The sequence below is a fragment of the Lissotriton vulgaris genome, chromosome 9 (assembly GCF_964263255.1).
Source record: "Lissotriton vulgaris chromosome 9, aLisVul1.2, whole genome shotgun sequence".
Classification (NCBI taxonomy): Eukaryota; Metazoa; Chordata; class Amphibia; order Caudata; family Salamandridae; genus Lissotriton; species Lissotriton vulgaris.
Genome location: NC_141697.1, coordinates 155630436 through 155656587, shown reverse-complemented (window position 1 = coordinate 155656587; position 26152 = coordinate 155630436). Strand labels below are relative to the sequence as shown.

The following is a 26152-nucleotide window of genomic DNA, read 5'->3' as shown; positions in this document are numbered from 1 at the left end:
AACCAACAAGGTATCAAAATATACTTTCTCAGAATGAGTTACTTTAGTTAAATACTTTACAAATAGGCAATAGACTTTTTGATTACAATAGTTAGTTGTTGCAATAGGCAACACAATTTCAAACACTATGCAACATTGAGCTCAAAGGGAATTTCTAGTTAAATGCAATTAGTTACTTTATAGATTACTTTTCTAACCACAGGACTGGATCCTAGATTCAGTCCTGGGACATCTCTTGTAAACAGTTAAGTAAAAGTGTTTTGGTAACAGTAGTGAGTTTTAAGGAATATTATTGCATTTTAAAAGTTGAAACTTTCAAACTTTTTCACATAGAATCACCAATTTTATCCTATGGGAGGAAATTCACTTACCAGGTAAGTAATGTTATCGTTACTTTTTCTCACTCAGTGTTGGATCTTGGATCCAGCACTGGTGTCTCTCCTGTAAACAATTAAAAGAATGCGTTTAAGTCATACAGGCGATTTTTAAGGGATATTTGTAGTTTTTGAAAATCGACACTTAGAAACTTTTCTGGTGAAAACCAGACAATGGATTCCTACGGAAGGAAATTCAAGTTACTGGTAAGTACGGTTAAAATTACTTTTCAGGGTCAGTGCTGGGCTAAAAGATGCAGCACTGGGTTCTCTCCTGATAACAGGTGAGTAAATCGGAATTCGTCGTTCTGCTGATTTTAGAGGAATATTTTTAATTTTCAAAACTCCACACTTAGAAGAATTTCCAAGTGAAACCTGTCAATGTTACCCTATGGAAGAAAAGTGAGTTATCAGCGTTTGGGTAAGTACTCGACTGGCAAAGTTAAGGTTCTGAGCATAGACTCAGGGGTCTCCCAGGGTCGGGTAGGTGCAGTTGGTACACCCTCAGCGGCACTGGGGCAGCCGGGTGCAGAGGTAGTTAGGCCCAATGTTATCCTATGGGAGTCGGGGGGCCTTCGGTTGGTGGCTGCTGGTAAGCTGGCCACACGGCTGTGGTCACTTGCTCAGGGCAAATGGGGAAGTAGATTAGGACAAAGGTTGCACTGCCAGGGGCACTTGGGCGGCTGGGTGCAGGGTGCTTTTGAGCCGTCGGGCGCTCAATGTTATTCAGTGGAAAACTTGGAAGATGAACAAAGGCTGCAGGCTCGGGGACGGAGATTCTTCAGGAGCAACCAACACTTCGAGGGGTAAGTTGGGATCTTGGAAGATAGGCACCCCGGAGTTGGGCACAGGGGGCCGTGGGGCGCCGGGTACAGGGGTGTCTTTTCACGACGGGAAATCTTACCCTCTGCTGGTCGCGGTTGGAGGCGTCCCTGGTTGTGAGGCTGCAGGCGTCGTCTGGGTCGTTGAGGAGGGTCCTTGGGCACTGGATTTCAGGTCACAATCACCGGGGGGACGTCCTCAGGGTCTTTGTCCACTCAGGCACGGGCCAGGCTCGGCGGGTGCAGAGTGTGCTGGATTCACGGTTCCTGGCAGGCACCAGGGATGTTGCTTTTTGAGCAGAACCACTGCTCGTGGGAGTCCCAGTCTTGGTAGAGTCTCAAGGCATTCAGGTCCTCCGGGGTTGGTGAGGTTGCTGACCACTGAAGGCGCTGGAGTTTCCCAGGAGCAGGTTCAAGGATCAACAGGCCGGTAGGGCTGGGGCCAAGTCAGTTGGTGTTGTCCTCTTGTGAGCAGGGGCGTTACAGGTAGTTTAAGGGCAGGGACCAATGGGTCCCTGTCCTGGGGTGAGTACACCTCCTATCCTGATCCTCTCCTGTGGGAGGGAGCAGGAGCCTAATCTGCTTGGGCAGGGCTCCCCATCCTCAAGATGGCGAGAGCCCGGAGATGTGCTTCTCCTCGACTCCCCACCTGAGGGGTGTGGTTGGCAGAGGCTGGCACACCCCAGTGTGTGTGTGTATATGTACCCCCTTTCCTTCCTTGGGGTTTCCCACCAGTCTTCCCGCCAGAGTGGGGGTCCGAACTGGTGGGGGCCAGTTGCTGAGTACAGCAAGTGGCCTAGAGAAGCTCACAAAGGCGGCATGCCTTTTGAAGCGTCCCCTGCCCATTCTGACCTCGCCCAAGACGTGCATTGTTGCAGGCTCAGAAGAGTGGACGGCTCTCCACCCAGGGGTCCAGCAACATGTCTGCTGTGTGGCAGCCTAGGCAGCCTCTCAGACAAGACGTGGATTGTAGGTTTGGTTCAGGGGGCAACTCTAAGTTGCCCTCTGTAGTGCATTTGGCATTAAATCCCACACTGGCATCAGTGTGGGTTTAATGTGCTGAGAAGTTGTATATCAAACTTCTCAGTCTTCAGTGTAGCCATCATGGTGCTGTGGAGTTCGTAATGACGACCTTCCAGCACCTTATACTCTTAATGGCATCACTGCCCTTACAGTGCCCAGGAGTGGTCCTGGGTACTGTAGGGGCACAGGGCTCATGCACCTGTGACCACACCACTGGCATAGTGCACCCAGCTAGAGGGGTGACTGATATATGCCAGGGCAGTGTGTTTGTGGGCATGGCACACAGGGATGTGTGCTATGTCGACTCTTTGTTTAGTTCTGCACCAGGGCACTCAGCCTGCAATGGCAGTCTCTGGTCACAATGTAGAAAAGGGAGAGCGACATACTAGTATCAATGCCCGGATGGCTGGCGCAAGTCGCCTATTAGTTCCCATTCTGAATAGTTACCAAAATAAAGAGACGGGCGCTGGGAGCTGGAATCATAAGAACAGAGTTTATTTCTCATGAGGAGAGCCAGTCATTTCAGACACGAAACAAGGTGTCATCGGGAGGTGCTCTAACAAGTGAGCTGAGACTCCGTCTTTTATACCTTACAAAACACTTGGCATTACAATCAGGACATTGTGACACAAAGAAAAGACATCCCTATAATCCTCGTGTCAATCCTACCCCACATATGTTATCAATAGAGACCCTTGAACTGTAGATAAGAGAGGGGGCAATGACGCAGCTGAATGTTCCGCTGATTATTAGGATGTGTGCGCCTGATCGTAGCCCAGGGGGTGGGGAAGCCAGGATCAATAGTGGGTCCTTTGAAGAGGAATGACTCCATACAATAAAGGGCAGTAAACAGTATCTCCCGGCTTAGGCGATGGCCTCGGACATGTGCGGACAGTCCATCGCGGAGGGAGGGTTTGCTATCAGAGGGGTTATTCATGAAAGGAATGGAGGTGTTGGTCAGGCGCGGCCGTGACTCCCAAGGACAGGGTCTTGCGGAGGAGGAAGGTTTAGGACTTGTCCATGTGAGAGAGAAGGAGGGGGTCAGGGTGCGCGCAGGGTCAGAGTCGCACGGAGAGAGAGAGAGAGATCTTATGACCCGTACATGAGAGAACAGGGGCAGTCAGATACAGCTGGGGGGGGGGGGGCTATGTCAGCTGAGGCGAAGGATGCTTCTTCAAGAGGGAAATGGGGGGGGGGGGGGGTGCTCAAATGCGCGCAGGAGGGAAGCCGGGGATTTTTTATAAAAACGGGCAGAGAGGCCATGGCCTAAAATGGCTGTCATGTACATATGGGCACGGGCTTTCATTGGCAGAATGATGCGGTCAACATTTCAGGGTATACGTGGTGCCTACAGGGAGGGGGACGGGAGAGGGCAAATGAACGCCGCTTATGTACATTAATTTTGCTAATTTCCACAACAATGCCCTGGGTACCTAGGGTGCAATTTACCAGGGGATGACATGTGGCCAGAGATACCAATTGGGTTTAGGCTTTAGTACAGTTTTTAGGGAAGGAACACAGGCCCTGGGTACCTGATCGGCAGGGACCCATGGCACACCAAGGAAAATTGCATCAGATATTACGCAAAAATTGGGGGGTTACTGCAACAGAAACCCACTTCTTTACAATCTCCAGATATGAGATATACAAATGTGTTGTGTAATAAATCGAAGTATTTTTTATGTAAACACTGGTAATACAAGTGCTTTACACTCCTTCAAGAAACTCCTAAAGGCTGCTCTCCGCAGCTACCACATTGAGGGCTTTCCAAGGTTATTAAAGACCACTAGAATCATCATAAGGGTTGTCTGGATTAGTGCAAATGCCTCATTTAACTAAGTGTGCACCATATACTAAGCAGCCTCCTACACCCTCTTTGAGGAACATTTTAGCTCGCCATGCTTTAAAGGAGTCGGTCAATTCAGGTAACACCTCCTAAATAAGAGAAAGCTGAGATTCAAGAAGTGAATCCCAGAGGAGTGCCTTCTTTTTGTATGGTTGCCCCCACTTTTGCCAAACTGTCTGTGTGCCCTAGGGTTCCTGCCAACCAGGTATCCAGGACCTATGTTCAGTCCTTAAACTGCATTGATACAAAACCCAATTGGCACTCTCTGGCACATGTTGCTCCCTTGTAAATGGTACCATGGGTATCAAGGGCACGGTGGCCAGGGAAGGCCTTAAGAGGCTGAAGCGCTTATTGTGCCACCCATAGAGACCCTGTACCTTTACACACAAGCACACACTGCCATTGCAGGCTTTGTGTTTTTGTGCAGAACAAAGTGAAGAGTCAACATGGCACACATCTGTGTGTGCCATGCCTGCAACCCACTGCCCTGGCATAGGTTAGCCACCCCTCTAGCTAGGTGCACTATACTCGTGGTGAGGTTACAGGTACACATGCCCTGTACCTCTACATTGTCTAAATGAATTCCTAGACATTGTAAGTGCAGTAATGCCATTAAGAGTATATGGTGCTGAGAGTTTGTTACTACGAACTCCACAGCACCATTATGTCTTTTCTGAAAACTGGGAAGTTTGGTATCCAACTTCTCAGCACATTAAACCCACACTAATGCCAGTTTGAGATTTAATGAATGATGCACTCAGAGGGCATCTTAGATATTCCCCTGAAAAAAGACCTAACACTAGTGTCCTGGCTGAGTGGCTGCTCGCCAGCTGCCGCCACCAGATATGTTTCTGTACCCCTGCTCTCCGAGGTCTGTAACAATGCACATCCTGGGACGAGGTGCCAAGCATCCTCTCCCAGGATGGGCAGGTTCAACACACGGGAAGCTCCAAAGGCTTGCTGCCTTTGTGACCTACCCCAGCCATTTGCTGCTTCCAGCAACTGACCCCACCGGTTCTGACCCCCACTTTGAGCAGGAGAACCAAGTGAAGAAGGGAGGTGGGCCCACCTTTGCCAACCCACCCCTCAGATAGGAGAGGCAAGGTGAAGCACATCTCTGTCCCTGTCATTTTGAAGATAGATCGGACCCAGCAAACCAGAGAGGCCTATTCCCTCCTCCCTCTGGATTGAGTCACAATAGGGGGTGTACCCACCCCAAGGAAGGGGCCTATTGGTCCAGACCTTAACCTACCTGTAACGCCCCTAAATCTAGTATTTAGGGGAAACAGTGAATCTTGCCTCCTTAGACAAGGAACGACAAGAAGAAAAGATGAACCCAAGAAGCCTTCCTGAACTAAGAGGAGGATGCCTACTGACTTGGCCCCAGCTCTACCGACTGTCCCCGCCTCGAACCTGCTCCAGCGAAATCCCGGTGTGTATTGCAGTCCCCAAGAACTCGAGGGACCTGCCCTACCTTACCAAACCAAGACTTTGTCTCCTGTGAGTACCGGATTTGCTCACCTACAGACTCTGGCTCCGGCCTAATACGCAAGTCTGCACCACTCTGCATCAGACGCCCACGGACCGAGTTTGAGTGGCCCAAAACCACAAGGAGGTCTCCATGGCGATCCTGACCTGAGATCTGGTGATCTCCGAACTGCCTTGAATCTCCAATCGATGCCTGCAGCCTCTTTCTGGAGGATCCCCCTGACCGCGACTGGAGCTGGTCAGGAAACCTGATGCCTAAAGAAACCCCTACACCCCACGTCCCAGGGCCTTGGGTGGCCCAACCGACTGTGTCCCAGCATCCCCAGGCATCCCAACTTACCTCTCCAACCGGTGGACACCTCCAGAAGATTTTCGTCCCCGAGCCTGCAGTGTTTGTTGCAGCCGGAGAATCCCCATTGAAATCAACAGGGTACCCAACGTAAAAACAGCACGCTGCACCCTGCCACCCTTGTGCCACTGCGGATGTACCTTGGGTGCTAACTCAGAATCCCCTTTGCCCTGAACCTAACACCAGGAGCTTTGCTCCCACACCATTGTGGCCTGCTCGTGAGCAGCCACCAACCGGTGGCTCCCTATTCGCCATTGGATAACATTGGGCCTCTGCACTCCGCCGCCTCAGCACTCTGCCGCCTTAGTGCCGATGAGGGTGTTCTGAGAGTGCATCTTCGACCCTGGGAGAACCCTGGTTCTAACCCCAGAATACCAACTCCCGCAAATAAGTTCTTAGCTACAAACCGTTAACTTAATTTCCTTCCATAGGAGTGCATTGACTGTTTTTCCTTAAAGTCTTAAGTGTGGAGTTGGTTTGTAGGAAACATTGAAAACCTCACTGAATAGCGAAACTTAAAAAATAAAATGAAAAGTAATTTGTAAAGTATCTGAAAAGTAATTTTAAACTGTTGACTTACCTGTAACTCAACCAACTTCATTTGAACCTGCATTCAACTATAATTCACTGCATAAAAACTTGCAAAGTATTATTTCACTTACCTGCACCAGGCTTGGCTTGGTTCTAGAAATAAATTAATATTTTTGATACAAACCATTTGGTCTGAGTTCACTCTTTGAGTGTGTGACTTCTGGGTGTGTATGACAAATGCTCAACACTACACTCTGATAAAGCCTTACTGCTCGCCCCCACTCCTTCAAATAAAGATTAAAGTGATATCTACTTTTCTCCAGTATTAGGGGTGTCTTTCATAGATTCACATGCCTGAATCATTCCCCGTCGTCGGAGTGGGAGTCCCACGGTACATAAAAAAGCAATAAAATGCTATAAATATATAGTAATACCAATAGAAATGAACCAGGAAGTAAAACAGCCAATGGTACAGTAGGCAAAAACTTCCCATCTATGACTATCATAGTCATTTTGTATAGTCCAAACTACAGCCAATCAGGCGCCAGCACCCACCAGAATGTTCTCCCCAGAGGCTCAGGCTCTCAGATTTTCTACCGCACGTCGTGTGAAGGGAGTCTCCCTGAGCTCTGCTCAGTTTTTTCTAACTTCTACTTCATCTGTGTCTTCTCTTCAGGATGTCTTCAAAGAAATCTCTCTTCAGAGCCTGTGACTGCTGTGGTAAGCCTCGGCTTTTTGAGAAAGATCCACACAAAAAGTGTATTTATTGTCTCTACCCAGACCACCAGGCCTCTGATTGTAAAATCTGCAGAACCATGAACTGCATGAGTGCAGGGGAGGCGTGGCCGGGAGTCGGGAGTCATCTCGGCTCCCGGTCCACGCGCTTTATCTGGGCAATTTTCAGCAGCCCCCTGGAGGCAGATTCGTCGGTAAAAGTACCTACCGGCGTCGGATGGTGTGAGGCTCTGGTGGGATGTATTTGCTCTCCCGGGAGCGTCTGCGCTGGCGTCTCTGATGCGGGGTCCGGGAAGAAAGTCCAGCGAGGGCTAAGATGGCGGCCGGAGTCCACCCTTCGACGAGAGACGGCTTGACCCCTCTGATCAGCGTGGCCTCTACAGACGCTTGGAGCACACCGGCACCTGGAGGAACGCAGCGGTGAGTCCCGCAAAGCGTGCTCGGGGTTTCTGGAGGCAGTGGTCTCTGCGTCGCTGTGTTTTTTCGTTGCCTGACCTCTGCAATCCAGCGAGGGACAAGATGGCGGCCGGAGCCCGCCCGTGATGGGACAGCTCGGCCCCTCTGAGTGGCATCGCTGCTGCTGACACTGTGCTGGTAGACCTTGAGGATCCGAGAGGTGAGCCCTGCGACGCGCGCTCGGGGTCCCTGGAGGCGATGGAGCCTGCGGCGCTTTACATCCCTAAATGCCTGACTCTAACATGGCGGCCAAAATGTGCCCTCAAATGCGCCCGGAACTGAAGCTCCGTGTCCACCCTGTTCTCCAGGCTACAGAAGGGATTATTTGCAGCACCACACTCCAGAATGGGGAGTGTGTTCCAGCGCCGGAATTTGTTGGGAGGTGCATGGGCATAATATCAATGCCCTAACTCGTGCAGCTGGCCCTAAAATTTGAATTTCTGGTTGCAAACACCGGTGAGCAATATAGCGACTGCCCCGAACTACATTTTAATCTGTGACTCTGCCAGCGGCTGGTTGCTGAACCTTTACAAGCACCCTTACAAGCAGACCTGGGGTCTTTCTCCCCTGACCCTCTGGTCTCCGGATTGATCTCCTCTGCCCCAGCTCCTCATGAACTCTGGACTCTAGCCCTTCCTTCCCTCCAGACCTTTGCATCCCGCCCACCCCTCCTCTATGCTGGTACTCGTGTAGTGTTTGCAGCGGTCCTTTGTACTCTCTACCACCCCTATATTACCCCTAGAGTGTTTCCAGTCACATCCCTCCTGTCAAGATAGAAGATAACTCTAATGACTAGTATACTATTTGATTTTTAGATTGTGTCCATGTGTATCCCCTCCCTGTGTTAGAATTATAGCTTTTACGACTAATCGCCTGTGGAACTGGTGGAATATAGCCAGGTGTACCCCTTCCCCCGTGTGAAGAGATAACCCTATCCACTAGAGCAAAAAGAAAGATGTTCCTGAAATGTGTAACGTAACTGATTTTATGTAAAGTGCCTTGTAAAGGGGCAGCTGAAATTCCAGGAGCCTAGTCCCGACAGCTCGACGACTTCGGAGGGCTGGAAGTGGTCCCCCGCTACACGGCGGAGGAGGGCACTGGACATCGAATGCTGTCTTATGTAAAGCGCTCTGATAACCTAATCGGTTCTAGATCCTGAAATGTGCAACGTAACTGATTCTATGTAAACTGCTGTGATAACATGTAACGGAACTGGTGCTATGTAAAGCGCTCTGATAACCTAATCGGTTCAAGTTCGCGCTATAGAAAACTCTAAAAATAAATAAAATAAATAAATAAACCATGCCTCAGAAGACTCTCAGAGATAGAGAGGGTCGTTTACTGCTGTGGTTGAAGAGGCTAAAGGATTCTTCTAATACTGTTTAAGAAGTAGACAGTGTCACATCTGCTTCCACTTCAGCCTCCAGGAAGAGATCTGCGCCTGAGGGAATGTCATCTCCCAAGGCTAAACTGCCTAAAAAACAACCACCTGCTAAAGGTCTGGATCAGCCTTCCGCTTCTCAGGCTGTCCCCACCTCCAGGGGCATGGAAGGCGCTTCTGCTTCCTCAAAGGGGAAAAAACTCAAGCTTCCCCTATCTTCTGACAGGATTTTACCACAGAATTCATCTCCGCCTCCTGTGAAGTCTTCTTCAGCTTCCTCGTCGACGAGAACGACGACTTCAGTGACATCTACGGTAACATTTTCATCTCCTAAACCTAGTATGGTTATGTCCTCGTCTACGGCATCTCCAACGATGGTTTTTGTTTCTGTGAGGCCTATTTCGTCGACGTCCGTCGTCGACGCCTCGTCGTCGACGTCTTTAAAGACTTTACCGCCGACGAAAAAGACTCCGTCGACGAGCTCGTCGTCAGGCTCTACGCCGTCGACGAAAATACCACCGTCGACGAGGAGTGACTCGTCCACGAAGACGGTCCCGTCGACGAAGACGGTCCCGTCGACGAAGGGTGCCCCGTCGACGAAGAGTGTCCCGTCGACGAAGAGTGTCCCGTCGACGTCGACGATGAGTGTCCCGTCGACGATGAGTGTCCCGTCGACGATGAGTGTCCCGTCGACGATGAGTGTCCCGTCGACGACGACTATTTCGTTGCCGAAAAGTGTCCCGTCGACGAGAGGTGATCCGTCGACGACAAATCCATCGGAAGTTAACCCTCCGACGACGCCGCAGTTATCCTCATGCACGGCACTACAGGTGTGGTCTCCGTCGACGGTGTTTTTAACACCACGCCAAGCAGCAGAACAGCTGCGCAACACTGTAATGAGGCTTTCACCCCTGCGTGTTTCACCTCACAAGGTGTCCTCTGAAGTCCCAGACCAACTACTGGATTCTGACAGTGACAATGAGATGGTCCAGAATACTTTTGGACAAGCCACTAGTCCATCGGAGTTACATATTAAACTTCAAGATGATGAATATGAGGATCCTCACACTCCTGCTGAGGTATCGATGCCTGTCACTACCCCTGTTGGTCAAGTACCTTTGGATTTAATATCCAACTTACAATTTATGCTGGACGATTACTATCGGAGGTTTCCACCTTCGGAATCGGCAGGTTCTGGACAAGCAACTCCAATTTCGGAAACGCCTCCACCCGTGCTCCCATCGGTGTGCCCACCTACACACCCACAACCTGCTCACGAAGAGGACCCGCAATCCTCGGAAGATGACGACCAACGGGAGGAAGGAGAAGTGGATGATTTATCGGAGTGGGAGGACTATCAGGTCCAATCTCCTTCTACATCTCCTCAGACTGCGTCGGCCTCCCCTCCTGTTGATGTAGCAAATTTTCACTTGCTGATGGAGCGTGCAACCGCACGTTTTCATATGAAGATGGAGCATACTCAACAAGAATGTTTCCTTTACGATTTTAAAGATCAGCCCAGACGACAAATTAAGACAATACCCATTGTGGAATTCATCTGGAAGGAAGGCGTTAAGGTGATGTCAACGCCGGCTTCCATTCCTCCAGTCTTGCCAAGAATTGATAAGAAATATAAAGCTCCAGACAAGACGCCTGCCTGTCTCATTGGACAAGCAAAACTTGACTCGGTAATTGTCCAGGCGGCTCAGAAAAGGGCCAGAAATCCATCCTCTGCAGTTACGGCACCGCCGGATAGAGATGGCAGACGCCTAGACTCAATAGGAAAACGAGTTTCCACCATGGCTGCAACAACTGTCCGTGCTGCCAACGCATTAGCCATCTTAGGTCGTTACGACCGTCAAATGTGGTCTGACATCTCACCATTTATCGATCTACTCCCTGAGCCATCCAAGGCGGAAGCACTCCAGATTCTCCATGAAGGTCAAAGGACCTCTGAAGAGATAATTGATTCAGCTGTTGATGTGGCATCTACAGGTTTTCGCCAATTAGCAGGGGCTTCGGTTCTCCGTAGACAGGGGTGGTTACGTTCCACTGCCTTTAGACAGGAAGTGCAAAACCGAGTTCTAGACATGCCATTTGATGGCGAATATTTATTCGGCCCCGAGGTAGAGGAGGCCTTACAGACTATCAAGAAGGATACCGAAACGGCCAAATCCTTAGGCACTCTACAATTTCACAAGCCGCCCTTTCGAGGAGCGAGAGGACGAGGAACGTCCTTCAATAGAGGTGGATACCAGCAACAACATCAACAATCCTCATACCGTCAGGGTAATCAGCGCTACCAAAATCAGCGCTACCAGTCTTATGGGCAGAAAAAATCTCAATACACCCCAAACAGGGGTAGGGCTACATACCGCGGCAAGGACAAGCGACAATGATATTTTTCACCTGCCACCACCGTCTTTTCACCCTCTCAAAAGACTTGGCGGAAGAATCTCCAAATTTTACTCCAATTGGCAGTCGATAACAACGGACAAATGGGTCCTGGATATTGTCGCCAGGGGCCATGCCCTAGAATTCGAAAAATTTCCCCCAAATGTACCGCCAAAGGGCCCGCCTCCAGCTCACCTGAAGGAGCTGCTTACCCAAATCAAAATGATGATACAAAAAGGAGCTATCGAGAGCGTTCCTCAGAGGATGAGAGGACTAGGATTTTACTCCAGGTTCTTCCTGATCAGAAAGAAGAACGGGGAGTGGCGCCCGATCCTCGATCTTCGAGCATTAAACAAATACCTAAGGAAATTAACATTCCGGATGCTCTCTCTTCAAGAAATTTTGCATCTTTTATCACCGGGAGATTGCATGGTCACCCTAGACCTCCAGGATGCATATTTCCACATCCCCATCCTACCTCGCCACAGGAAATTCCTTCGCTTCAGGGTGGCTGGCAGGGACTACCAATTCAAAGTCCTTCCTTTTGGACTACGGTCAGCTCCAAGAGTTTTTACGAAGGTTTTAGCTCCAGTAGCTGCGCACCTCCGGCTGGAGGGAATACAAATTTTCCCATATCTGGACGATTGCCTTATAAAGGCCAATTCTCATGGCACCGTTCAACGTCACCTTCACCAGTGTCTCCACCTGTTTCAGTCTCTAGGCCTGACAATAAATTTCTCCAAATCCCAAATGCAATTGTCTCAAAGAATAGCATTCTTAGGAGCAATGTTGGACACTCACAAATGCAAAGCTTTCGTCTCCAAGGAGAGACAAATGAAAATAAGTCGGCTAGCACAAGATCTCATGCAAAGAAAGTCAGTTTCTGTCCGACTATACAAATCCTTTCTGGGGATGGCATCGGCTTGTATTCCATTACTTCCAAATTGCAGGCTTCAAATGAGGCCGCTCCAGAAGGAACTAGTCCTGCAGTGGCAACAGGTTTCAGGCACTTTCGAGGACCTCATTCAAATCACACCACTCATGAAAGAGTCTCTTCTGTGGTGGACACAGAGGTGTCATCTCAGTCAGGGTCATGCGTTCCTTCAAGAACCACCAAGTCTCACCATCACTACAGATGCATCCCTCGAGGGCTGGGGGGGCTCATCTGCAAGGCCTAACGATCAGTGGCAAATGGACTGTACAACAGAAACGGTGGCACATCAATCGTTTGGAACTGAGAGCCATTTTTCTTGCCCTCAAGGCGTTTTGTGCCATCATTCAGAACACCAATGTGTTGATAAGAACAGACAACACAACAAGTATGCACTACGTCAACAAACAGGGAGGAACTCGATCTCTTCTCCTGTCTCAAGAGGCGCAGGAATTATGGACATGGGCTCTTCACCACAATGTACAGTTGCATGCGGTGCATGTTCCGGGAACGGAAAACGTCCTTGCGGATGCACTCAGCAGGGCCACAATCACCAACCACGAATGGGAGCTTCACCAGAACACAGTGGACCACATCTTTCATCAGTGGGGTTGGCCAGACCTAGACCTATTTGCGACAAGTACCAACAGCAAATGCCTGAGCTTCGCCAGCTGGCACCCCCACAAGAATTCTCTGGGGAATGCATTCTCCCTCGATTGGTCCCTGAGGTTTGCGTACGCTTTCCCACCGATTCCGTTAGTCCCCAGGGTTCTGCGGAAGATGAGGAAGGAACCTTGCCGACTGATCCTGATCGCGCCCAGATGGCCGCGCCAGGATTGGTTGACGGAGCTCCTCCTACTATCAGAGAGCAAACCAATTCAGTTACATCCTATCCCGAACTTGCTCAGTGTTCAGGAAGGTCAAGTCTTCCATCGGACCCAGCATCGCTGAGATTAGCGGCTTGGCTCCTGAACACCATGAGTTTGCACACTTGAACATCCCAGCAGACTGTAAAGAGGTGTTAGCCAAAGCTAGAGCACCCGCAACCATCAAGACTTACAGTCTCAAATGGAAACGCTTCTGTATCTGGTGCCGTTCAGCAGGTGTTCACCCCTTTTTGGCAAAGCCTGAGGAAATTCTTCCTTTTTTCTTGCAGTTGGCACGAACAGGTCTGTCCCATGCTACTTTGAAGGTATTTCTGGCTGCAATATCCAGATATCGACAGGATGGGTCCAATTCTCTGTATTCATCAAGAATTATCCAACAGTTCTTTAAGGGTCTCTTTAGAATGTTCCCTCCTGTACGTCGTCCGCCTCCTTTGTGGCATCTGAATGTGGTCCTGGGTCAACTCATGCGTCACCCATTTGAGCCCATCCATCGAGCTGACTTGAAGTATCTTTCATGGAAGGTATCACTGCTTTTAGCCTTAACATCCGCCAAGAGAGTTAGTGATATCCAAGCTTTCACTGTTCATCATCCTTTCCTCCAATTCACTAGCGATTCTGTCATACTTCGCACAAATCCCAAATACATTCCGAAAGTGCCTTCGGATTTTCATCTGAACGAACCTGTTGTTCTTAAATCATTTTTTCCAGACCCGCAAACTCCTGCGGAAAGAGCTTTACACTCGCTTGACATTAGAAGATGTCTCAAATTCTATCTACAAAGAACTTCTGCTGTACGCACCTCTGACCAGTTGTTCATTACCTACGGTGCGATTCGTAAAGGGCAGGCAGTATCAAAACAGACTATTGCAAGATGGATATCTGCTGCCATTGCCTTTTGCCAGGCACAGGCTGGGAGACCTTTACCATCTGCGCCCAGAGCGCACTCTACAAGAGCAGTCTCCTCATCTACGGCCTTATTCGCTGGAGTCCCACTTCAGCAGATCTGCAAGGCGGCGACTTGGGCAAGTCGCCATACCTTTACCAGACATTACTGTCTAGAGTCCATCAGCGAGGCTGATACTTCTGTGGGTCGAGCTGTTCTACGGAACCTGTTTCATTAAGGTGAGCCTCTGTTTCCCACCTCCTTGTTTCTGCTGTCAGACGCTTCTTATGTTATGTTTTCACATATTTTCTTCATTGCATTGTGTTATGCATTATATGATATGTGTTTATTCACTTCGCATTGTTATTTACATTACTAGCTGACAAGCTGGGTGTTATGAGCGTCTGTTCAGCAAAGATATGTACTGCTAGCTACTCTGATTCAGGCATGTGAATCTATGAAAGACACCCCTAATACTGGAGAAGAACAATAGTTACTTACCTGTAATCTGTGGTTCTCCAGTATTGGTGTCTTTCATAGATTCACATGCAACCCGCCCACCTCCCCTCAGAGGCTTTCTAGGCTATTATGGTTTACCTTCACTCCTTGCGAGAAAATCTGAGAGCCTGAGCCTCTGGGGAGAACATTCTGGAGGGTGCTGGCGCCTGATTGGCTGTAGTTTGGACTATACAAAATGACTGATAGTCATAGATGGGAAGTTTTTGCCTACTGTACCATTGGCTGTTTTACTTCCTGGTTCATTTCTATTGGTATTACTATATATTTATAGCATTTTATTGCTTTTTTATGTACCGTGGGACTCCCACTCCGACGACGGGGAATGATTCAGGCATGTGAATCTATGAAAGACACCAATACTGGAGAACCACAGATTACAGGTAAGTAACTATTGTTCTTACCTCTGCCTACCTTTGGGGGTTCCACGGGACTCTGTGCACACTACACCTCATTTTGGTGTAGTATATACAGAGCCAGCTTCCTACATGCTGTACCTGAAAGAAGAAAATTGGGCTGTTAGTCTGGTTCCACAACCTCCTTTGCCTACTTGACAGCCTCCAGCAATACATCATTTACCACTCCTACTAACGTCACCACTTGAGCCTCTATAGTCTTTTCACATGGATTCGGACCACTATAGTCATCAGGATTCATACTTTGACCCTGCACCACCTATGAAAGGCGATGATCAATGGATCGACTGTAGTATAGAACCATAGGACAATTAAAGCCTAGAGCCTTGCCCAATTAAGTCCTCACCTCATGGTGATACCACAGCATATCATGACTGTCAAAAATAGGTTAGTGCATTCTTTCACTACGCTGAATGGTATGACCAAATGCACAACTAACTTAAAGGAACCAGTCGAAGTCTAGGTTGAAACACAAAGGATGTGCTTAAAGTGTTTACAGAAGCAGTGGTAGAGGAAAGGGTACTCCGGCTCCAGAAAGGGCACCTGAACCGCAAAACAGTGACTTGCCATCCATTTCTCTGGATCAAAGATCACCAATCAAGAGAAGACTCAGTTTATTTCTACCACAGTGGGAGGAAATTACCTCAAACAATTAGTCCCTGTCTGTTTAACAAGGATAATATTTGGAATTTCATACCATCAAATATACCATCTCAACATCATGTAATGAGTTAAACATAAACAACCACTATAGGAGGAGGTGCAGGCACATTACCTAAAAAAGAAAGGTCCTTGCAGCTTGTTACTAACTTTGGTCCACTAAATCAATACACCCTATCAAACCAATTCAAAATGTCAACATTAAGGGCACTAACTTCCACATCACCATCTATTTGGCTCACAACAGTTACTTCCAATTTGTGGTAATGGAACAAAACTAACACTTCAAAGTTCTACCTCTAAAGGTCACAACAGCTGTAATCTTTGCAAAATGTCTAGCACTCATTGCTGCACATCTGTGCCATAGTACCATCAATGTGTTTGCATATAGATGACTGATTGATAAAGAACAGTGTCTGTCAGTAGTATCTAGCCCACACTCAAGCTATAGTAAAACTAATACAGAGGTTGGGGTTAAGTGTCATAAATATTAGCTCACAGCACGTTCAGCCATTTCTGGAAGCAATGACATTTCAGAAGTTGATACCACTTTTCCTGTCTGACCGTGATGGGTGAAATGAAACTATTGGTGGTGGCTTTGTCTATAGCTATAGTCCCACATTCAGAAATGCAAATGTGCCACTGTAAGAATGTCTAGAACTGCAATTGTCATAAGCTCTATGATGAGCGAAGCCCAGAATGTTGTAGTCTCGGATGTTACCAGACATACATTTGATACTGGGCAGACAATGTTTGGACCGTAAACCTCAAATGACTATTACCAGAGGCGCCTCACTCATGGAGTTTGGAGCATATCTGAACAACAGGGCTGTACAGGGTATCTGGATGCTAGAGCAAATTGAAACTCATATCCTCTTTCTAGACCTGACATCAATACAGTTGATTCAGTGAGCGTTTTTGCGTGCTCATTCTGCAGGAAACTGCCCTAATAAAAGCAGACATAAACACCCATGTTTTACATCCAATGAGGTGGAGGAGCTTAGTCTGCCACCATTAGCTCAGACAATTTGACTGGCCATTTGCAGTAACATCCAGCTCCTAGCGGAGCACTTGCCTTGGACGGACAATGACTTTGGGACATGCTAATCAGGATGCAGTAACAGGTACCCAAATGGAAGATGAATCCCCAATACATCAGCATAGCACTGTTTTCAAAAATGAGAAATGCCTAGAGTCTTTTAGTTCTCTCCCACCAAAAAATGCTACATGCGCAAACTTAACCTAATAGTACCCTGTCCCACCGTCCATGCAAAATGCACTATGAATGAACAGGTGTATAGGAGACTCTACGGCCCCTAAGGCACAGAGTCCCCGAGTCTCGAAAAATTGAGGGAAAAACCTCAAAAGCGCCGATGCCGAAAACTTCGCCGTCTGATGCTACACCAAGGCACAGCGGATCCTCTGAGAAGGACTCCCAGGCGCCGAGAGCTGGAGAACAGCAGAAGACGTTGAAAATCGCCCCCGAAAAGGTGCGTTCGATGCAGAGGGAAGGGATCCGAAGGGCGCTTCAGCGTCGACGAAGGCCCAGAGAGCCAGCTCGGCACCGAAACCTTCGACGACTAAAGTCGGCTCGGCGCCGAAAAGAGCGGCGATCCATTCGACGCAGACCATGCGGACGAAATGGAGAAAAAGAAAAGACGCCTCGAGGCCGAGATGGAAAACATCCTGCAGCGGAAAAAAGATTTCGACGCCAGGATGAAGGAATACACAATCCCGATGAAACCTAGGGTACAGGTGGTCGAGGAAACGGAGGAGGAGGACTATGATGTCTAAGGACAGTCTGGGGGCGTAGAGACCTTCGACGACCAAGAAGAGGATGAAGGAGACGTCGACCGCAGGACACTCCTCGGGTCTGCATCCTCGGAGACTCTGGAAGTAGACTGGCAGGAAGTAGACACCGAAAGTCCAGAGGAAGCAGTCGACACGTATCCCTCGAGGCCCTCGCTGCCAGATGACATCTGAGTCTACAACACAGTCATCAGGAATGCGGCTACAGTTTTCAAGGTAAAACTCGACGAAGAAAAGCAGAAAGCAGACTTCCTTCTGGAGACACTGCTCCCTACACAAACAAGGAGGCAGTTCCTGCCCATTCTTGACAGTGTCATGGCACAGGGAAAAGAGGCTTTCAAGGAACCAGCTACATGCAAAGCAGTCACTCCCAGGACGGAGAAAAAATATAAACATTCCTCTAAGGACCCACCCTACATTCAGGGATCGGTCTCAGCAGACTCCATCATCACAGCCACGGCAAGAAAGAGGGCCAATGTGCCTACCACTTCTGGGCCACCTCCAGACAAAGAAAGCAAGAGGATGGACCTGATGGGGAGAAGAATTGAACGGAATGCCGCAATGCACTGGCGCATGGCAAATTCCAATGCACTGCTCAACAGGCACCAATACCAGATCCTGGAAGAGCTGGCCAGTTAATAAAGAACATGCCACAGGAATTCAAGCAAAGAGCTGAAAACCTTGTCGAAGAGGGGAAGAATGTAGCCAATTCTTGCCTCAAGACTGCCCTGGACGGAGCAGACACCTCCAGCAGGCTCATGATGATGGGCATCACGGAGAGAAGACAGGCCTGGCTCAGGATTTCGGGCTTCAAGCCAGAAGTACAGCACAGCATCCTCAACACACCGTTCAACGTAGAAACGCTGTTCGGGGCCCCAGTTGACGAGAAACTCAGCCAACTGAAAAAGGATAACGAGACTGCAAGATCCATGGGGGCATTACAGTTCAGAGGTACTAAAAGGGGCACCCCGTCACGAAGACCTAACAGGAGGGAAGGAAACCAGCCAGGGACATCACACCAGGTGTTCCAGCAATCCCACCAAGCAGACGCCCAGACACAGCAGGGGCAGCAAAAACAGTCCTGGCAGTACCAACCAAGAGGCCAGTCCTTTCGCAGGAGAGGGAATGGACGTGGGCGAAATAAGAGAGGGGGACAGCAGCCCGCCTCTAAGTGACTTAATAAAACTCCATGTGCCCACCCGAGCAAAAACTCCCAGGGTGGAGCAGAACCACATCGGACAGGAGTTACACGAACTAGACACCTCCGTACATGTAAGACCAGTGTGAGGAAAACTGAAACACTTCTTCAGGGTTGTGGAAGAGTATAACATCAGACAAACGGGTACTCGACATCATACAGTACAGGTACTGCATAGAGTTGGAGGGAAAGCCAATGGACAGGAAGCCAAAAAAGAAGGCCACTAGCAGGGAAAGACCTAGAGCTCCTTCGGGAGGAAGCAAAGGAGCTCCTGCAAAAACAAGCCATAGAGCCAGTACCTTACAGGAAAAGGAACAAGGGCGTATACCCACATACTTTCTGGTACCAAAGGTGGACGAAACTATGAGACCCATCTTGGACCTAAGATTCTTAAACAAGTTCGTAAGAACGCAAAGGTTCAAGATGACCTCCCTACAAGAGGTACTTCCTCAATTGCAAGGCGGGGACTTCATTGTCACCATAGACCTAAAAGATGCCTACCTGCACATCCCAATGAACAGGGGCCACAAACACCTCCTCAGATTCATCATCGGAGAAGACCACTACCAGTTCACAACCTTGGTGTTCGGGCTCAAATCGGCATCAAGGGTTTTCACAAAATGCCTCGCAACAGTCGCAGCACACCTACGAAGGGAAGGGATACACGTGTACCCTTACCTGGACGACTGGCTGATCAAAGCAAGCTCATAAAAAACGTGCAAGCAGCACACACAGAGTGACCAGCACACTGATGAACCTAGGATTCTCCATCCACTGGGGAAAATCCTCCCTGGAACCAGAAATAAAAAAAACATCTTCCTGGGAGCACAGATCGACACCTTACAGAGCAATGTGTTCCCCAGCGAGAAGCGAGCAATAGCGCTCGTGAGGGAGACGCAGCTCTACCAGAAGGGGCAAGCTCGGACAGCGAGCAAAATCATGGGCATGATGGCATCATGCATACACCTAGTGCCAAACGTACGGCTCTACATGAGACCTTTACAGGAATGGCTACAGGAGCAATGGTCACAAACTACAGGTCGTTGGGAGGATCTAGTGGTTGTAACGCACGCAGTGCAGAAAGAGATGGCATGGTGGAACATGGGGAACATAACAAGGGGGAAGCCTCTGACGCCACCAACGCCAATAGAGACCATTACCACAGACGCGTCCCAGGGGGGATGGGGAGCTCACATGGCGAAACTCAAAGTAAGAGGCCTGTGGACACCGGCAGATGCGGTCAGACACATCAATTACCTGGAGTTAAAGACAGTTTTTCTAGCCATAAAGGCCTTCCAAACAAAACTGTACAACCAGAGAGTGTTGATTCAAACAGACAACACAACAGCCCCAGCCCTGCTTTCAAAACTAGCGCAGGACATATGGAGATGAGCCATCCCATGCAAGATAGACCTGCTAGCCATACATCTACCAGGAAAGGACAATGTAGAAGCAGACTGGCTCAGCAGACAGACATCGGCATCCTACGAGTGGGAACTCAATGCACAAGAGACGAGAAGGCTCTTCGACAGGTGGGGGACACAGTCGGTAGACCTATTTGCAACACGCCAGAATGCAAAATGCCAAAACTTCGCATCCAGACAGCCCGGGGAGAGCTCCCTGGAGAATGCCCTATGGATAGACTGGTCCAGGACATTTGCTTACGCTTTTCCCTCCGATACCGCTGATACACAAGGTACTCAGCAAGTGCTGAGCGAGCAACATGACCCTGATACTGGTGGCACCGCAGTGGGCCAGGCAGACATGGTACTTGCAGATCATGGAGATGACACAGAGTGCACCCCACAGATTTGGGAGAAGAAAGGATCTACTCTCCATGCAAAATGGAGAAGTACTGCACCCAGAGCCAGAGAGCCTGAGCCTCGTAGCGTGGCTCCTGAGGACATAGAGTTTGAAACTGCCAGAAAAGCACCCTGAGGGTACTTCGGGAGGCACGAAGACCCAGCACACGGAAGTGCTACGTAGCGAAATGGAAGAGATTTACACTGTGGTGCAGGAGGGAAAAGCTACACAATAAGATGAAAAAGGACTCAACAGTGCTAAAGTACCTCACGCACCAGCTCAACAAAAATCTGAGCTCATCCTCACTGAGGGTTCACTTGGCAGCTATAGTCGCTTACACGAGAGGAGAAACGTGCAAGAGTTTCTTCACATCACAGGTCGTTAAGAGAATCCTGGAGGGAGCAAAGAGGATCGCACCGCCAAAGAGGGTGCCACCACCTGCATGGAACCCTAACCTAGTCCTAACGGAACACATGAAGGAACCTTTCGAACAGATTCACAAGGCCTCCCTAGAAATGCTGACCATGAAAACAGCTTTCCTGGTAGCAATCACTTCACTGCACAGAGTGAGCGAACTGCAGGCACTAACACTACAGGAACCCTACATGCAGATACACAGCGATAGGGTGGTGATGAGAACGGACCCACACTTCATGCCAAAGGTGGTGTCAAGGTTCCACTTGAATCAAACTATACAGATACTGAGTTTATTCCAAAAACCGTCAACAAGAGCTGAAAGGGCACTGCACACTCTGGACGCCAGAAGCGCAGTCATGCACTACATTGAGAGAACGAAGGAACACAGGAAAACAAAGCAGTTCTTTGTGTCCTTCGCTAACAGTTTCATGGGGAAACCAGTAACTAAGGGAACAATTGCACGATGGATCGCCCAAACAATACAGTTCTGCCACAAGCAGGCAGGGCAGGAGCTAACAGAGGGGACACGTGCCCACTCTACCAGGAAAAAAGGAGCTACAATAGCTTTCCTAGCTAACATACCAATTCAGGACATATGCCTAGCAGCAACATGGGCTTCTGTGCACACGTTCACTACTGTGTGGATATACAGACGAACAAGGAAGCACAAGTCTGGCAAAGGGTGCTTCAACACACATTCAATAACCAACACTCATCTACCACCCAGCTGCCACAAACATGAGAAACCGCTATAAAGTCTATGCACAGCATAGTGAACCCAGAAAGACTCACTCTGCAAAACGAATAGTTTCTTACCTGTCGGTGTAGTTTTGCAGCTTGATGATCTTTCTGGATTCACTAGCGAACCCACCCACCTCCGCCAGAAAGATACGGCTGGAGAGAAAAGGTGGTTGAAACAAAGACAATACTCGAAAAAGAAGCCTTAAAGGTTAAAGCGGTGAAAAAACTTTCGTTGAACATTGCCATAACTTTGGTAACAAGACGAACACGAGAAAAAATAATCCGAAGATGGCGCCCAGGAATGGGAGCTTCTGCAGGAAGCGTGCCGACGTCACCGGAAATACACCAAAGGTGGGACGTCGGAAAAAAAGAAAAGACTACGAATCCGGACCCAACCACAAAACCGCGGAATAATGCACAGCATAGTGAATCCAGAAAGATCATCAAGTTGCAAAACTACACCGACAGGTTAACTATTCGTTTCCTCACATTGACCTGTTCGCCACAGCTCAAAACGCAAAATGCCCTAGCTCCGCCTCCAGTTTCCCACACCCGCTCTCCAAAGGCAATACACTATGGATGAACTGGTCAGTGATATTTGCTTACGCTTTTCCGCCTCTCCCACTCATTCCGTTAAAAGTTCGGAAGCTCAGACAAACATCCTGCAAACTGATTCTCATAGTTCCCACATGGGCACGTCAGCCGTGGTTCACCACTCTGCTGGAGCTCTCCGTAGTTCCACACCAAAAGCAGCATCTCAACTCCATTCTCACTCACAGCCATGGCGGAAATCTGACATCCAAATCTCAAAGAACTCAACCGAAAGATTTGTTTCCTGAAGTCATAGTTTGGTTATTTACAACTACCAACCAGACTGTATGAATATCCTGAAAGAGGCTAGAAAGCCTACTACTAAGGTATGTTATGCAGCAAAATGGAAACAGTGTGTTATCTATTGCAACAATAACATCAATCTTCTTGATGCTTCAGTGCAAAACATCATTTGTTATCTCTTACACTTACAGCAATCTAGACTTGCCTATACATCTATTCGCTTGCATTTAGTAGCAGTAGCTGCATACTTACAAAACAGACACTTCTCTATTCAGAGTACCAGTGATTATAGCCTTTATTGAGGGATTAAGAAGAGTGATACCACCAAGAGTCCCACCTGCATCAGTATGGAACTTATACATAGTCCTTACTAGGCTAAGGGGGTCCACCTTTTGAACCAATGAACAGGTAGGTGTCAATTAGAGTTGTACTCATGGGAGGTTGCTTTTCTCATTGCAATCACTTCACTAAGGAGAGTTGGTGAACTTAAGACATTAACTATTCAAGAGCCTTTCTTTCAGTTTCACAAAGACAAAGTGGTTCTTCGAACTAATCCTAAATTTCTTCTTGGAAGTAATTTCTGCTTTTCCTATCAATCAATCAGTTGAGTTTCCTGTGTTCTTTCCTCAACCTGATTCTGTAGCAGAACAAGCTTTACACACACTAGATGTTAGAAGAGCTCTACTATATTATGTACAAAAAACAAAAGAATTTCACAAAACAGCTTTTTGTTGCTTTTTTGCCACCACACAAAGGCAATCCCATGTCTAAATCGGGCATACCAAAGTGGATTGTCAAATGTATCCAAACATGTTACGTGAATGCGAAAAGAACTCTGATAATACCCCTTAGGAGCGTATTCCACTCGTAAAATAGGGGCTACTATGGCTTTCTTAGGGAATATTCCCCTAGCTGACATCTGTAAGGCAGCAACATTGTTTGCGCCGCACACATTCACCAAGCACTATTGTGTAGATGTGTTTGCGAGGCAGCAAGCTAATGTAGGCCTGGCAGTACTTAAAACACATTGTCAAACAACTCAAACGGCTTCAGGTTAGCCACCACTTTGGGAGTATACTTCTATATAGTCTATGCAAAGCATGTGATCCACAGCTCACATGCCTCTGACATATAATGTTAATTACCCAGTAAGCATCGAACAGATGTAGAGCTGTAGATTCACATGCGCCCACCTGCCTCTCCGGTCTCCTGTAGTTGTTGCAGTTTATCTGTTTACATACATACGCATGGACATCTCTATTCTACACTTACTATCTCCATTCTCACCCTCTGCGGGAAAACAATATAACAATGGAGTCGATGCCTGAAAGGGCACCGCACACATTGGATGTTAAGGCATGAATGCACTATATTAATAGAACAAAATCCATCTGTGGCTTTTGCAAAACCCAACATAGGAAACACTATTTGTAAGACAAGACTGGCACAATGGATATTTAAATACATTCAAAAGTGTTATTCTAAGACAAAGACCAAGCACAGAATGCATTCTTTGCCAAGGCACATTCCAGAAGGGAGCTACGCTGGCCTTTTTAACAAACCTACGAATTACAGATATTATGAGGTTGATAAATGGTCAACACCAGACGCCTTTCCTCAAAATGTTGATATCCATAAGTTGAGGCTTTGGTTGGCCTAACTGTATTAAAAACCATATTGCTTATGCTTGCTAGCCACTGCTTTCTATTGGAGTACACTGCTTTACCGTTTATGCGGAGCATGTGAGCTACACAGCACTAGTTAGAAATGGGAAATGTTACTGTCACTGTTCGTAGTTTGTAGTGCTGTTACATCACATGTACTCCCTTTTTCCCCTTATGCGAGAAAAGATCCCAGCTGTTCTTTAGCTACATTATTTTTCTTTATTCACAACACACTGTATACAATTTACTAGCCTGCGTTGTTACACTCCACTCAACTGTTTAGCGGGGGAACAATATATTAGCGGGGGACAATATAAGGTGGAGTCTTTGTCCTGGTGCAATGTGGGATTCAAGAAAGAATTAAGAGATATGTTGAGACCAAAGACTTCTTCGAAGATAAACTTGAAAACAGCACTAAATGACATGAATGTGCAGAGCATGTGAATCTATGAATCTACTGCACTACAGGCTACAAACAAATAGTTAAATGTTATGTTTCATTTAAAGATAATGCTTACAATCTTCGAAGAATAAATATTGCATTTAAAATGCTCGGCATAGAAAAGAGCACCTTTAGGATACTGTTAAGTATTGTTTGTGGGTTTTTTTATTGGGCGGGGTGGTGGAATATTCGTGGATTTTTGTCACATTTGGTCTTTTGATCGATATTTATTATAAGATGCAGTGTTCATCTAGCATTGTTGTGGTCGCGTGCTGTAAATTACTCTGAGTAGACAAATAGACAAACATTGATAATTTTTTGTTGCAAACAAACTTCATTTTTTCTTTTTTCCTTTTCAGTACAATTATCAAAATTCCTGGAATTATTCCCAGTACTATACGTCACCCTCCACCTGATTTGATCAGCTACTGTGGATATCAATGCTTAATTTCAGCAAAACCGGAGAGCAGCTGCATATATTTTTTTAATGTTGAGCGATGGGTACAAAGAGAAACACAGTAATACATTAAATAAATGTGTCCCTTTTTTGATGAAAGTGTGCATTTTCACAAAAATTCCATCTAATATATGAACTTGTCAAAATAAGGTTCAAGTTTTATATACCATGGCAATTTGGACATAGTGAAATAGAAATGTGTATATATAACTACAGACTCCTCTTTCTGCCTATATTGAGGAATGATTTGGATTTGGCATAATGCACTATATACAGCCTTTTTGAAACCTTATGTTTTTCAGTCATATAAACTATAAATTGTGGGGAGAAATTCTCTTCTGCACAGGTTCACATGATTGCCATATTGTACAGACATTACATTTAAAATAAATGTAATTCGGAAACTTTGCTCTTGGTTTAGGAGACTTCTTGTTAACTGGTGCAAATTATTTTACTTCTTCCAGCCCCTTATGACAAATGTTATCACTAGTCCGGAGCATAATGGGTTTTCCGCTCTAGAGGCTAGAAGAGTTTTCAGTAATCCTTACTTATGTTTCTTCGCATTTGACAGTAATGTGTCACATTGTTGTATATAATAAACAGAAGTAAAGTAAGCACACTTGTGGGAATAAAACATTATTCCACCCTTCTAAAAGATGAAAACAGTAATATTTATTATTGCACATGCAATGTGTTTAGGCCTAAAGTAGAAATCCCATTTTTAAGAAGGTAATATTAACAGATGTTTCTTGTATTTGGGATGTTTGCATACAATCTTTCGAGCAAGCATATTGTATTTTGATCATGCTGATCACATTTTGGTTTAATAATAAAGGATTTGTCCAGAGACCTGTTTATCTTGTTTCATGTTACCCTTCTCTTTGATGCAGCTTATTATCTTGGTTGTGAGTGACAGCTAACACATGCTTATTCATTTTTTATTCAACCCTGTTCTGGAATGGCCACATTTTGCTGCAACTGTCAAAGTAGGCATTTATAGTTCTCTTTATATCCAGTTTTGGCTGACACTGCATGCAAAGTTACAGAGTCTGCAGGGTTAGAGATTGAATAATATACAAAGGTTCTACTGCTGCTA

The 26152-nt window shown here is 47.3% G+C and overlaps 1 protein-coding gene across 2 annotated transcripts in view; it reads left to right on the top strand.

Annotated features, from left to right (window-relative positions):
• The window catches only part of PRPF39 (pre-mRNA processing factor 39), a 508214-nt gene extending 482311 nt beyond the window's left edge, over positions 1-25903 (top strand). For both annotated transcript variants that reach the window (XM_086937261.1, XM_086937262.1), the window contains one exon: positions 24959-25903. In XM_086937261.1, the coding sequence (XP_086793387.1) occupies positions 24959-25015 (57 nt within the window). In that variant the 3' untranslated portion in view covers positions 25016-25903. The remainder of the gene's footprint in view (positions 1-24958) is intronic.
• The last annotated feature ends 249 nt before the right edge of the window (positions 25904-26152 follow it).